This window comes from Pelmatolapia mariae, linkage group LG12, assembly GCF_036321145.2.
Source record: "Pelmatolapia mariae isolate MD_Pm_ZW linkage group LG12, Pm_UMD_F_2, whole genome shotgun sequence".
Classification (NCBI taxonomy): domain Eukaryota; kingdom Metazoa; phylum Chordata; class Actinopteri; order Cichliformes; family Cichlidae; genus Pelmatolapia; species Pelmatolapia mariae.
The window spans coordinates 28,858,417-28,873,316 of record NC_086237.1 but is presented as its reverse complement, the minus strand read 5'-3'; the positions used below and the strand labels follow the sequence as shown (position 1 = coordinate 28,873,316).

Sequence of the window (14,900 nt, the reverse complement as noted above, 5' to 3'; positions counted from 1 at the left end):
GTGTGTATTAGACAGGGTCATAGGGGTATTTCTGAGGCGGTAAGGGTAATAAAAAGGTTAGGTGTGGCACGGTAGAGGACTAAAATAAAAACCATTAAGTGTGCTTGTCATCGTCTTGGTGTTGGATAATATTCACTGCACTGAGTGATGCTGCTAATCGCATTTTCACCCCATGTGGGTGAACAGCTCGCTATTTTGTTTGTTTTTCTATGATAAATTATTTTGCAGTCATAATGATTTAGCTTTCAATGCTTGTTTATTGTATCTCAAGCCACACTACAGTGAAAGAACAGATGAGATCTCCTTAAAAGCTCTCTTCTCTCTCACCTTCCGAACAAGTTCAGATAGCATTAGGATTGGCAGAGAATACTACGGTGTGTTTAACCTGTAATCTTTCTAAGCAGTATGCATCAACAGCTAGTTTTCTTCCGGATCCTAATAGGAATGACGCAAAAGGGACCCATTTCTGGGCTCTGGATCCAATAGTAGCGTGTAATTACCTTTAAGACCTGCTCCCTATGCTAAAGGATTAGCCATAATCCATAACCAAACCCATAACTATTGCTATGCTACGTTAATTCCAGTTAGATGCATGCAACACACAGTTCAGCGAATATGAGGCCACCTGTCTTCGTCTTTTTCCTCTTTCCCCATCTTCATTTCCTCTCCTCCTCTCGCTCGGATTTTCATTTTGAAAAGAAGTTGTTAAGCTTTATGCCCCTCCATCTGTGATGTCAGAATTGGATAGCAGTTTCCCTGTTGTATACAATCCAAAATAAGGAATGAGAGAGAGGGAGAGCGAGGGAGAGAAAGCAAGAGTAATGAGAGAGAGAGAAAAGGTGGGGAGGATTAATATCCTCATAGGAGAGGTGCATTGGAGCAGAGGTGCTGTAGGTTTGAAATAGGGCTTAATATCCTGCTTTTACTGCTTATGGCTGTGGGAACCTCAGGTTGTGTGTTTTGTGAGGCTGTAGTCTCTTTCTTGATTTTGTCTTTGGAGAAGAAAGATGTAAACATATAAAACCTCCACACGGTTTATGCAAATAACTATGCAAACAAAACCTGTGAGTGTATTAATTTCAGCATTTACACACTCCAGTGGGGGCAGAAATCCTACAAGTTGTGGTAACGCTGGGAGGCATATACCAGACAAAGCATGATCAAGAAAGAACTCACTTACAGGGCAGCCAGAGGATGATGTCCAGCCAACAGGGGGGGCTGGTTCAATGAGGCAGCAGGAGGGGAGAACCCCCAACTGTCATGGAGACCGCGTGATCGATCGCAGGTCCATCTCTATCAAGGAACTTGTGGCAGCTGACTGTACACCCATCTCTCCATGTTAAAAGAAGTCAGACGCAAGTGACCACATAAATAAGTGTAACTGAGAAGACAATGTTCGGTTTAGAAGTGAAGGAAGAAGCTGTTAAAGAAGCACTAAAACTCCAAAAGGTTTCCAGATACAGGCAACAGCAAAGAATCCCCAACAAAAAACACTCCGAGCTCCAGAATTTGCCTTTCTCAATAAGGCCTCCCACCCGTCGATGTAGAGAGATCACTGATGATAATGATTATCATTAGCATTTAATGGGTTCTTTTACTGGAATTACTCCGTATGTGTTCTGGTTAAGTATATTAAAATCAAGATTTTGTTTGATACCACAGTGAAATCACATTCACGACAATAATTGTGCAATTTTATGAGCAGGGAGGTCTTTTTGATCACACATTCCTAATAATCTTCTCAGAATTATATCAGTGCGTTCAAATACTGTGACACAAATCACAATAGTAAAAGATTCTGGGCCACCGATGCAGGAAACCCATTCCGCTGAAGCTCCTGGCACACAGTTTCTGATCTAATGTTAATGCCAGAGGAGGTTTGGAGCTCCGCAGTTACTGAATCAGCAGAGAACTGGCCTCTGCAGTCGACAACCCCACTCTGTACCTTTGCATCGTCTGCCACTGAGTTGTGGCATCCACATCAAACGCAAAGTGACGTTTTTAACTCATTCATGTTAGGGACATCCCCAGCAGTGAATGATGCAAGAAGGAATTAAACCAATAGCTGGGAACAACACAAAATAATATATTTTCACAATTTACAATGAAGTCCTACAATTTTGTTTTTTCCTGTCCCTATGTAAAACCAAAGTTGGTCCACATTGCTCCCCGCTTGGTATAAATATGCATTATTGTTAGCCTGGCTTTGTATGTATTTTATGATCCTTTCAAACTTCATTTCATCTTTAGTTTGAATGCATCACAAGATGTGATGGAAGTAAAACCTTGAAACATTGAAAACAAAAACAAAAACAAAAGTATTATCCTTCCTTTGTTGAATGGGGAATTGTTTCATCTGAAGACAAAAAGGACAGTGAATAGCTGAGCATAAAAAGATAAATTTGAACATACCTGAAACTTCACAACAAAATACAAGCCTACAAAACTATGCAGAGCTACAAAAATACCACATTCCTAACATACGAATAGCTTTCACAGTTTTGCTATCTTTCCTTTTTTGTTATCTTTTTAGGAATGCACTGTTTACACATTTACATCTGGCTGCAGCCTCCTGAGTGGGATGTTTTAGCACCTGAGGCTCTTCACTTAAATATCTATGGGTTAATGGCCTTGCTAGAGCCTATATACATGCACTGACAGTGAGAGAGGAGGAAACTCTACTTCACAGGTACTGACTTGTGTTAGTAAATGTCAAGGGTATTTAAATTGTTAATAAAACAATTAAGCCTGTTTGGATCCAGAGCAGGAGCCCACCCAGTTCCTGATTTAGACTGGTAATATGATCAGCTGACTCAGGTCTTGAAAAATTATGCCAGCCTCTTAAGTGCTTCACTTTTGCACGAGTGTGTGTGTGTGTGTCTAGTAGAGAGAGAGAGATTTGGTGAAGGAAGGCCTGTTGTAGGTCACCTCTGTGATAGCGCCATCTCTCCTTATCACCCCTTCACTCTGTCTATCTGTCCTTGCTCATCACTCTTACTCTCTATCTCTCACCCTCTTTCTGTCACTCACTCACCTTTCCAATCCTCAAACTTCACATCCTCTCCACAAGGTTATCGCAAATCAGCTACTAAAACAGTCTCTGTATGTGTGTATGTGTGAATTATTTTCACATGCTAGATCAGACTAAATATCAAAGTCACTTTTTGTTTTTCTTTTTTTTTTTGGTACTGGCTCTACCTCACCACTTAAACATTTCGGGGTCTGAGAAGTCCCTCTTTGTGAGAAAGGCACACATCTCTAAAAAGCACGTAAAATCATATAAGTGCACACTGCCACACAATTGCATGTGGCAGCTGGTTTGCATCAGATCAGAGGCTGATTGCAAAAATGCACGTGCCCTCCGCACACTACCTTCTCCCTGCCCTCTGGCTAATTAATTTCCCAGCTCGAGCATGTCCCACCACAAAGTGTTCTCCCTCCTTGTGTCACACTCAATCTGTTCCTCCTCTCCCTTGTGTCTCTCTACCAAGCCTGGCTGATTTCAGTTCCCCTGGCCTTTGATTGCATTTGTCCAAAATGTCAGGGCAAAGAGCATCACCTCACAGAACCTCTGCATCTCTCATTTATTCATTCTTCTCTTCCCTTTTCTCATTTTTTTCCTGCATATTTATATCTAACTTGGAAGTTACAGCTCGCTTTTTGTCACATCAAGTTCATGTTTGAGACCACAGCCCAGCAGGCATTTTCCGGTCTAATCAAGAGATTGTCAACAAGCCTTCTCCAGTTCCCTCTGGTTCTCACAAGTTTTAAAATTGTTAATTCTCAGCTCACCGCAGGTCAGTGCGACAGTCTCTCTCTTGTTTCCCACCTTCGATGCGTGCGTTTCTTAAATGCTTCCCTCGGTATGTTGTTTACTGAATTAGTCTCGGCACTCACTGTGACCCCAGTCAGTTTGACCTGGGTACTTTGAAGATGAGCATGCTGTGTTAATCAGTCAGACAGCGAGGCTGGTGTTTAGTCAGGACAGACAGGCTTCAAAGGACTTAAGTGATGTCCGCATCTTGCTATGGAGGCTTCCTTACTTTGGTTTTTTTTTTATGTGCTTGTGCATGTTTACGTGTCTGTAAACACACTCCTGGGAAAGCCCATTCACATTTTTGCTGTCAGTAAATTGTTTTCATATTACACATTTGTTGAAAAACACATGTAGCTGTATACTTACACACTAACAGAAAAAACACTCCTTTGTGTTCTTCTATGCAAATTATGTATGTATGATTAGGTTCATGTGACATTGTAGGAATCTTTTACTATAGTGAATGCACCTTTTATGGACTAAAATCAATTTAGAAACATCATTTATAATAAAATCAAGTCACAGTCTGTATTTATGTTAACATGCTAACATGTCATTAGCATGTAGCCTTTAACAAGTTACTTGTTGTGAGTGAGGAGGAAGACACAAAGTTTGACAAAGTGAACTGTAAAGGAATCATCAGGAAAATATTCATAACAACAAACCTAATGAGAAACTTAAATCGCTATCACCCAGCTCAACATGTCTAATTTGGAAAAGCTAACAAAGCTAGCCACAGCTCAGAGCTAGCCACCTGATAGCAACCTTGGTATGAGCAAAGGATCAAATCAGTTACAAGAAAAATTATGGAGACAAGTACAAAAGATGGAATTATAAGTAGTTGACATTTTTAGTTATATAAATCTGTTGCACCTGCTTTTATTTATTAAGGTAAAATGTACAAGTTAAATTGGGTGTACAGCAGGGGTTTTTCAGGTAATTATTAGTATTTTCTAGTTGAAAAGTATTTTATTTTCAGTTGCTTAAGTGAGAGAAAATCTGGGAGAAATTGTACAGTTTATTTCTTTTATTATGAAAATACAATTTTGCATTGTTAAAAGCTGATCTCTGTATATGGTAAGTGCTAGTTCCTGAAAGGTAAATTGGCAGATATCTTTTGTCAGATAAATGCTGTTGTCGTGTTATGGTTAAGAATCGTCAAAAATCAGTAGTGCATGTCACACTTCAGAGTCAGAGTCAGCCATGAAATCTCAGCTAATATATCTCTATATATTTCATATTAATGCTAAAATTACATACATATCTAAAAGATAGAAGTAGCTCTAACAAGTCCTATTTCATTCAGAGCTCATGCTATATAAAAGAAATTTAATACAATTTCAGACACATGCATTACATTGCATTATATTGTCTCACCAGAATTGCCCAACCCAAGTTATGACAAGTCTGTATTTGATTTCTGAGCACCACTACTGGCCATTATTTAACCTTTCTTTTGTGAATTGTCAGAGAGTACAAAATAGCTGAAACTAACTTGACCTCGTTCTTAAAAATGCATGTCAGTATTGATATAGCATTTTAAAAAATTATTGCATCTTGTACAACTTGGACAGTATAAACGGATGAGAAGTGAAAAGGGGGTTTCTTTTGGTTTGGGGCACTGAGCAGCACGGTGCAGAGGGCAAAGCTGAGGTTAAGTTTTTAAACACACACAAAGGCCCAAGTGAATGTCTTCAACATTAGACATGACAGTTCTGCTCTCTGGAATACATCAGCCATAATAAGCCTTTTTCTGTTGTTCCTACTGCCATAGTTATACACACACACAGATCTCACATGCACACACTGCTTCCACAGTAAGTCATTACCTACCATCACATCTTTCATAGGCGTACTGTCATAATCAGAGGCAAAAATATGGTGTATAAGGTTACTGGAGGCAGTCATGGGGGATGGCTTTAAAGCAATAAGATAGCAGTAATGGCACACCATCATTTAGGAAAATGTAATAAGTGAATATCTAATAAGCCTGTAAAAGATGCTTAACCCCTGAAACTCTGAGGTCAGGTAGGCCTACAGAGATAGGAGAATAAGCCGATTAAGGAAGGTTTCCTCTCACATTGCGGTCATCACAGGATTGACCAGTTCTTGACCTTGCTGTTAGGAGTGTGCTCACCTTAGTATAGAACCACTCTTAGATAAATCCGCTCTTCATGGTATTTGATAAAAGCTTGTGTAAGAAAGTAATAGGTTATGAATCTCTTTCTGGAGATAAAGTAGGAGTTAATGGTACACCAGAGATTTACGGTTTTACGCGTTGCTCACCTTTGGTCGACATTTGTCACAGCGGTTTCTTGAAGGCTGTGAGTTGAGCCTGTGGGTAAAGTTGTAATATTTGTAAAGGTCTTAGCAAGTGAGTTAAGGCTGCAGTTTCGGCACAGAAATGCCATTCCTGAATTCACTAAATGGCGCATGACACTCCTTATATTGACCTGATTATTGATTTGGTGATTGATTGACAAGAAGATATGTTGTTTCAAATCCCAGGAGAACTTTAAATAAACAGAAGCATTTGGTTGTAAATGTCCAACTGCTTCTTCTGTGTTGATGGAGATTTATCCCTCTGTGACAGACTGGTTAAATGTGCTATGCTCAAAATGAATGACATCCAGAATTTAAGGTCAGTATCTCTCTACACATGCACACACGGAGCAACATCCTAAAGCCATTTTCAGGCAGGGCAGCAGAGTGTGTCCTCATTACTGTCTGTGACTGTGTAGTCACCACTCAGTCACAGCTCATGCTGCCAGAATGGGATTTTCCCCTCTTTTCTCCTCTGACTCTTCAACCTCTTTTTCACCTTAACTTCTCTTGCATATCGCTTCATCTATTTCTTAGACAGAAAATCATTATCAGTCAGGAAAGACAATTTCCTGCTCCTATGGTCTCTTATACCCTGCCAGTCAAAAGTTTAGAAAACTGTATGTATTTTTTTTTGATACATGTCAATTAATCGAATTACCAGTTAGCAGAAACTAGCCTAAAAAGTGAATAAAACTTTTTTTGAGTGAGTGTATAATTTTGGTTAAATGATGCTGCACACTGTATGTTGGTAGAAATAGGAAAACACAGCAGCGTTGTGCATATTTGTCTTACAATTTTCAGTATAAAAGCTTCAAGTGTTTAACTTTGCCAGTTCAACATGCTGATTACTAGTTATACACACATTTCTATAATAGTCCCACTATTATAGAAAAGATTGGATCATTCAAATCTGTTGCAATCAAATGATGTTTAGATTGGCAATTTGCTAAAAACAAACAAAAAAGGTTGTGTAATAGATGCTGCGTTATATATCAGTGGCTAATGCATAACTAATACACACTGATGTAGCAGTCAGCCGTTTGAGAAGTGAAGGTTTTTACATGTTAAGTGTTTTATCAGCGGTGTATAGATTGATTTTCTGCATCTGTGTGAAAAGTTCCACTATTGTGTGCTTAAATCTTCAGGGTTTTATGTTAGATATTTGACATAAACACAATTACATTTCTAGTCTGTCACACATAAAAACATATCTTTTTGTGTTACTTGGCTACTGTCTTACAAAACAAATTCTCCAAGCTCTATTTAGACTCTTTATCTCTGACAATGTGAACAAACCTCTTCATTTGTAGTTAAAAGGTTTCACTCAAAGCTTTTAGTCATTTCAAAAGTGGTCATCATTTCCATTTGCCACCGGGAGTAGCTGAAATTTATAGTCTTCTGATAGAGAGTCAAAGGAAGAGGAAGAGAAGCACGGCACACACATCCATATTAGACTGTAATGGCAACCAGATGAACTTGTTGATAGAGTACTAAACAAGTCTAAATAGCCTAACACTTGGCTCGTTCTGACAAAGGCATTATCTGACTCTCCAGTTTACCAACTTCACAGCTTAACAAAATGACGTTTAGTCCCATTTGCTCTTCTGTTTCTCCCCGCAGCTATTTCTGACTGCCATATGTTTTCTTTAAAAAGTCTGGAGCCTGTTGAAAAACATTTTAATTCAGTTTAAGCAGGTGGTGTGTGGCTACGTGACTGCAACACATTATTCGTGTAATGCACTGACAATTAGAGACGACTGATATATCGACCGGTATTAACTATTTCTCAGTATATCGGTATCACCATTTATGATGTCCAATAAATGAAAACTGAAGAAGTGAAGAAGAGTTGAGAGAAACACCCTTCAACTGTCTTATGAATGTTGATGTTGCATAGTTTGTTTACTAGAAGGCACTCTGCATCGACACACTCAACAATCAGCTGATCTGGGCAAAGTCGGATCAGCTGACTAAAACAAGATTATTTTAAAACTGAATTGTTGTAATAATATAGTAAGGATTCACTACTCATAGCAAATCCTTGGGAAATCTGTTTAAGTTTTGTGTGTCTGGAAAAAAAATCATTGACTGATATGTCGGATTTTAAACCTCCAAATATCAGTACTGGTATCTGACTTAATATTTCTGTGTGTGTCCAGTTCTGTAGACATTGTAGTCACTCGCACACCTTATATATTCACAGTGGTATGCATCTGTCTGCTTCTATCTTTTCACCTTTTTAAGTTGCGAGAATTAAAGTTGAAGGGGAAGAAGCAGAAATGTGTGTTGGCAAAGTTCTCTTTGATTTGTTGAGCTATGGAGCTCTCCTCTTTTATTTAATCTGCCTTTTCCTCAGAAATCTCCTCGGACTCTGCAAGGGAGTTTAAACAGCACCGATATGTGTGTCTTAACATAAGATGAAAGATCCAAGCCCAGGTAATCAAATTTAGGATTGTGTAATCGAACATGACAAGGGGCACTGGATGGGGAGCCATTCCTTCACTCGACGTCTTTCCGATCTTTCACACGCTCAGGCGAACTCACGAAAACACCAGTGTCTTCATTTTTAGCATACTTTACCAGGTCGCCGTTAGTCAATAAATGACATGCTATCTTCATGTTCTTTTCACCCATCTGGCCTGCTGACTCTTCTTCCCCACGGTGTGTTTTATATGAAACACACTGTAGCTTCAAAGCGGGGTTACTGCCTGTTTAGCCATAATTTGCTATTATGCATGGCATCCAAGAGCATGCTAGAGCCCAAAAAGGAACCACATGTGGTGTACTTTAAGCACCCAAAGCTATATATTACATATGTTACATGCTGTACACAAGTTCGTCCCTGGGAGCATGTGCTTACGTGCAGAGAAGCCTGTGCAATACACAGGCTGTAACAGGAGAAAAGAGGTTTAAAAGCGTGGAGAAAAAAGCATAAGATTATTCATTTCCTGTCTCCAGTGGAAAAAAAAGCTTCTGTACCACAAACATACAGTGAAATACATGCACGCGCAAGTGCTTCGTGTATGTTTTCTTTTGTTTTTAATTCTGGTCATAGAAGTGAAAAAGTCGGGAGGAACCGATTCAAAGTGAAAGTTCATACGGGTTAATTTTTCCTTGTTCAAGGAAGCTTGTTTATAAAAAAGTTTGACGTAAAATGGATTTCTGCAAATGAGAAAACAACATCAGGGCTAAGTAACTATCTGAAGGTGCTGTCAAAGGCTCTCTTTGTCTTTACCCTCTTCCTTTCATCTTTCTCTCATCCCTCACTCCTCCTCCCACCTTCCCACTCTCATTAGTGATGGTTGTGAGAGTGGAGAACAAAGCCCAGGCCTGCCAATCGATCACCGAGGAGCACTATCAATCGACTCGTGGAGCACAGGTCTCCTCCATCTACCCAACAATTGACGGGTCAAAGATTGATGAGGAAGATTGTTGTGTGTCTGTCTGTGTATGTGTGTTAATGCAGCAAAGTATGCCTTTATTGGAGCTACATGTAGATTACAGCGAATGTAATGTCATCGTGTTTGTCAGCTGTGCATTGCAATTTGTCAACATAGGAAGACAATATCAGAAGAATGACACTTGTGAGGTACGCTACGAGTGTGTGAATGTGTATTTACGTATATGCAGCAAGCGGTGTATGCACAAATGCTCTGTGGTATAACAAAGCCCAGAGAAACTGAGAGATATTTGTTTTTGGTGGTTACTCTTTACCTTGGCATTTTGTTTCTGCCCTGGCAGCAGTAAACATGCACACAAGCAAAATTAAATCATACACTGGCATGGAGTCACACTTTACTCTGGCACGGTGTCGTTCCCTTTCTGTGCCGTGAGTCATGCCGGTGCTGTAATGGATGAATCCTGCCGAAGTCTGACCAAGCATGGGTGTATGCGAGGATTTGTGGGCATGCGTGTATATTGTCAAGGTGTTGTGTAAACACTAGAATTATGTGTCACAGCTGGCCATATGACGTGCCCTGGTTTCATTTCAAATTCTGTCTCTGTGGGAAGACGCTGCTGTCACATTTGCATGAGAAAGGTTGTCAGACTAACACGTTTTCTTGTTTCTCTCCCTCCTCCTTCCCCACCTCCCCTTCTCTGCTCCCCTTCTCTGTCGACAGCTCTGATAGCTATAGGGCAGTACAGCAGCACCATTGAGACTGTTGATGCCGGCTGGTGTAAAGACATCACGGACCAGGGTGCCACACAGATTGCTCAGAGCAGCAAGTCCCTTCGCTACTTGGGCCTCATGAGATGCGATAAGGTAACGAACATTACTCATATCGTTGTCTTTCTTAGAAACCGGACGCACAAGCCTAAAGGCTGGTCGGGAGGCATCTGGCAACCAACTCGCTGACTACGCTGATCTTGCTTTATAGTTCAGGCCCTTGCTCTCACAAACACAAAACTGAACACTATCGGCTGGAACTTAAAATGAACATGTTCAGTTTATAGCTCAGTTAGTTACACCATCACCATCACTTTCTTGAAAACAACTGTCTTCCAGAAATAACTATTTGCTATCAATATTGCATGTTATAAATACATAATAGAGTTGTAATAATAATATTTGGATTCAAAAACAGTTTGAATCCAAATATTACCATAAAGCAGTCCTGATCAGTGATCATTTTACACCAATATTTTAAGGGTTTGTTAAACTTGTGGTATATGAAGTATTTTGACATCTTAAGGTTGGCGAATATGCACATAAACAACCACAGAGATCTAGTCAGACACATAGACATGAATACGCAAAAGCTCCAGGTTAGGGCCAATTTAAAAGCGTCTGAATGTGGGACGTCGAGTATCTAACTGCAGCCCGTGCCCAGTTTGTCTGTGTGATACATGAGTCACACGGTTGGGTGATAACAGAAGTAAAATGACATGATGACCTGTCTCAAACCTGCTCTGAGATGCCTCTGGGTGTGAGGGACAGTCTTTTCAAAGTCACCCTTACACTTACATCTGGCCTCTTACTCATCCAACCCATAACCTGATGGAAGTACTTTTTTTACTTTTTTTTAAATTTTTTTTTTACTTTTTTTTAACTTTTTTTTACTGCCATGGTAACAACTCCACCCACGTCGCCAATTGGTTTTGTGGAGCTTCTGTAACACAGATGCATCCACTTAGTGCGGATGACATGAGTGGGATGAGGGCAGGCAAGGAAGGGAAAGTGAAAAGCTGGCTTAACCTAGAAACTGTAGTCTGTACTGATACTGGCGAACCTGGTGTCTTGTTCTGTAGCAGAGTGCACAACACAGGACACCATCCCAATCCTGATAGGCTTCAGTATAGTAAATATAATTGTGTGTTTAATGAGCTTTCATTTCACATTTTACAGTATTCATTTTGGTTTTAGGTGGAGCACATTTAAAAGCCCCTGCTGTGCTTTTGAAAAGTGCAAGTTGGCAGGGAGAAAAACGAGGGAGGAGAGATTTTGAGTTATAGTCATGGCTGCTCAGCGGACTGGAAACTCATCATTTTTATTTTGTCATTATAAAATCAGTGATATCTGTGTGTCATGGCCTCAAGCTTGACCCTATGGATTTCTATGATAAAAATGAACACACTGAGATCATTAAGTGCGACAAGAACACCAGTGTATCATATTTATCTATTTAGACTGTAATAAAATGACAATATATGAGCATCTGACAGTGACCCTGTATGTAAGGTCTCAGTGATGAAACAGTGTACTCAGTTCACATTATTGCAGGCATGAAGGTGCATCTATCATATTTATCTATAAGTAATAAAGACTAACTGCATTACATAGCAAGTGATCACTTAGATTCCATTTTCATCCGGTTCACTACTGCCTCACTGACTCAGTGACCCAACAATCAATAGCTACATCCGTGCTAATAAAAAATTGTGCTCTGGAATGACCCACATCTTTACTGGAATAACATTTTTTCTTAGTTTTTCTCTACCGTATGCATTCATGTCTTTCCTATCCAGTGAACAATTCCAGCTGCTTTTCCTTATTTATCTACCCAGTTCTCTTTTCAGATGTGATATTTATACTCATGGTTTAGCCAGAAGGTTGAAAAGATAAATAATTACTCTCCCTCCGCTCTGGAGGGGGAATTTGGGGATGACACAGCTAAATAAAGCAGTAATTGATGCTATTAGAGTTGTAATGGAGTGTGAATCGAACAGAGAGAAGAGTTTGACAGTTTCCAAGGTCAAGTACCTCGCCAGCTCTTAATCACGGAACAAATTTACTGCATTCTTATTCCTTCCACACATCCTCCGGCTTCCTTTTTTCACATACTAAACTTTTGATTAGTGAAATATGCCTGGAGTATGCGTTGTTAAGGCTGGTCAGATTTGTAAGGGAAGAGGACCAGGGGCCTGTACTACAAAGCAGGATTAACTCTTATCCAGGTAATTTCAGGGTTAACCCTTGTTTTTCAGAATAAAAAAGGTGGTTCCCTTCTGTATGTATCGCCTTGCTAACTTATGTTGCAGGTGTGAAATCACTGCCTACTGACCAATCATTCTCCAGAAAATGTCACCGTTCTTGAAAGATCCTCCAGTACTCTGAGCAACAATTGTAGGAGGGTGTAAAATGTTAATGCGTATACATTAGTATATGGTCATAAAACAGATCATATATGAGAAATTTGTTTCTAGTCCAAGTCTAAATTTGATTTCTTTTTTTATTTTCGGCTGTTAAACAACACCAGACCGGCAGCTGAAATAATAAAAACCAAATCTCTTTTTTAAACATGAACTTAATGAAATATTTGATTATAATCCGTCAGATTATCCCATGTCGTAATGGTAGAGTTGTAAAATTGATAAGTCTGTCAACTTACACGGTCAACATTTTTACTGGCTTTCCTCCCTGCCTTAAAATAGGCTAGACTTTATTAAATTAGTAGTTCTTCTCTAGTCTCACTAATCAAAGCACTTATAAAGTTACTTATAAAGTTGATACTCAGCTATGTGCCACTACTTATCCAGGTTACAGATGTTAAGGTAAGTTAACCCAGATAACGAAAGGATATCCTGGTTATGTTAAACTGGCTTTGTTACAAAAGCCTCCATCCTAGGCAGACTACTTTGTTTGATGTTGCTGTCTCGCTATTTATGGTAGCAAGAAAGGGTTAGGACTTGGTCAGGAGTAGAGGGAGAGAAAGAGGAATGGGGGTAATACAGAATTTGCTCAGAGAGAGGGAAAAGTGATGTTGAGGTTGGAGTGAAAATGAGAGCTATAGAGAGAATAAAAGAAATAAAAGTTGAGAAAACAGCAGAACAAAGGAATTGTGGTTGTCTTAAAGTCACAACACGACAACAAGGTGACCATGCTCTGCTCCCCCCCCAGCCCTTCCTTTTATCTCCTTCTTCCCTTCATTTTCTCAAATCATCTGCCCATTCTGCTCTGATATCAGTATTGTTGCTACTGTTTTATGTTAATTTATTTTACATTTGGGCATTTACTGTTATTAAAATGTCTCTCAAATCGTGATTAGTAATTTTTATCAAGGTCACTTGGAGTGGGTTTTTCCCCACATAACTGGAGCCTCAAACGTTTGGCTGTGATAGTGCTTCAGTTCTCTTTGTTATATATACATATTTCAAATAAGATACACATTTTGTCTTACAATCTAAGTTATCAACATTTCATGCACCAATTCTAAATTCTTTGACCTCTGCTTGGCATGAAATTGTAGTTTTTGTAATGTTTGTTGAAACTGCGCCTCCTAAATAAATCAAATCAATGTTTTGAGGTACTTTGCAAATTTGTGTTACTGTAGGCAGTGCTTTCATTATGCTCATAATTTTTTCTGGCATGCATTTGACATTTAAGCCCCTAGCAATGTTGTATCACGCTTTATTTGTGTATCACAGCAGTAAAATCCTAAGGCATGTCCAATTCAATCTCGGGGCAAACTAATCTAATCTTTGCCCTTAATGCACTTCTGGCAAAACATAGAAGCTGGGGGATAACTCTCAATCCCACAAGGTTTGAACATAATGAAAGTCTTGTGCAAATTACTTAAGTTGGAATTTCTCCCAGCCACAGCATCTCTTCTTTATATTAACAAATCCATTTGAATTGTTTTCCTCATGCCTCATTTTATTTAAATCTTCATTGTCTAATATAAGTTGTAAGGCATAGCTATGTTTTCTCCACTTTTTTAAGCATATTGTTGACAGTGTGAATGACCAACGTACAAGGTCAGCAGTACTTCTGTGAAAAACATGCTTCTGTGCTCATAGGTTGTTCAAGGTTTTTCAACATTACATCACTAATTGTTCTTCAAGTAAATGTCGAAGGTACAACCGTGTTGTCAATCCACTGTTTTCTCTCTTTTTGTTAAATTTCCTTACAATGACGGTCAGAGAGTCATCTAATATGAAAATCGCTGTCTACGCTCACTGCTTGATAACTTCCACAACTCTCTGGTTTGTTGCTCCCCATTGGCGCTCTGTTTTGTTTCTCTAATTGTTTGATGTTATCCTGTGGTAATAGTAGACATCAAATATTTTTCATTTGCAAAGTGTTGCTTTTTGTATATGTATTCCCCAACCGGTTGGCAAGTGGTTGCTAGCAGTTGCTACAGGAAACTTGGTCACAAAGAGGGATGTGACGGTGCACTGAAAACCTCCTTGTGATTGCTTTAATTGGCCAGTTTGCATGTAAATGACAACTTGTTTTAAATTGCCAACTGTTCGATACACGATAGGGAAATGCAAAAAGTCCCTTGCAAACTGGAAACAGAAAGCACTCGCCTTCAAG

General features: G+C 39.4%; 1 protein-coding gene across 1 annotated transcript in view; it reads left to right on the top strand.

Moving 5' to 3' along the window:
- The window catches only part of fbxl17 (F-box and leucine-rich repeat protein 17), a 227,464-nt gene that overhangs the window by 192,244 nt on the left and 20,320 nt on the right, over positions 1 to 14,900 (top strand). The window contains exon 10 of the mRNA XM_063490430.1: positions 10,264 to 10,406. Within this exon, the coding sequence (XP_063346500.1) occupies positions 10,264 to 10,406 (143 nt within the window). The remainder of the gene's footprint in view (positions 1 to 10,263; positions 10,407 to 14,900) is intronic.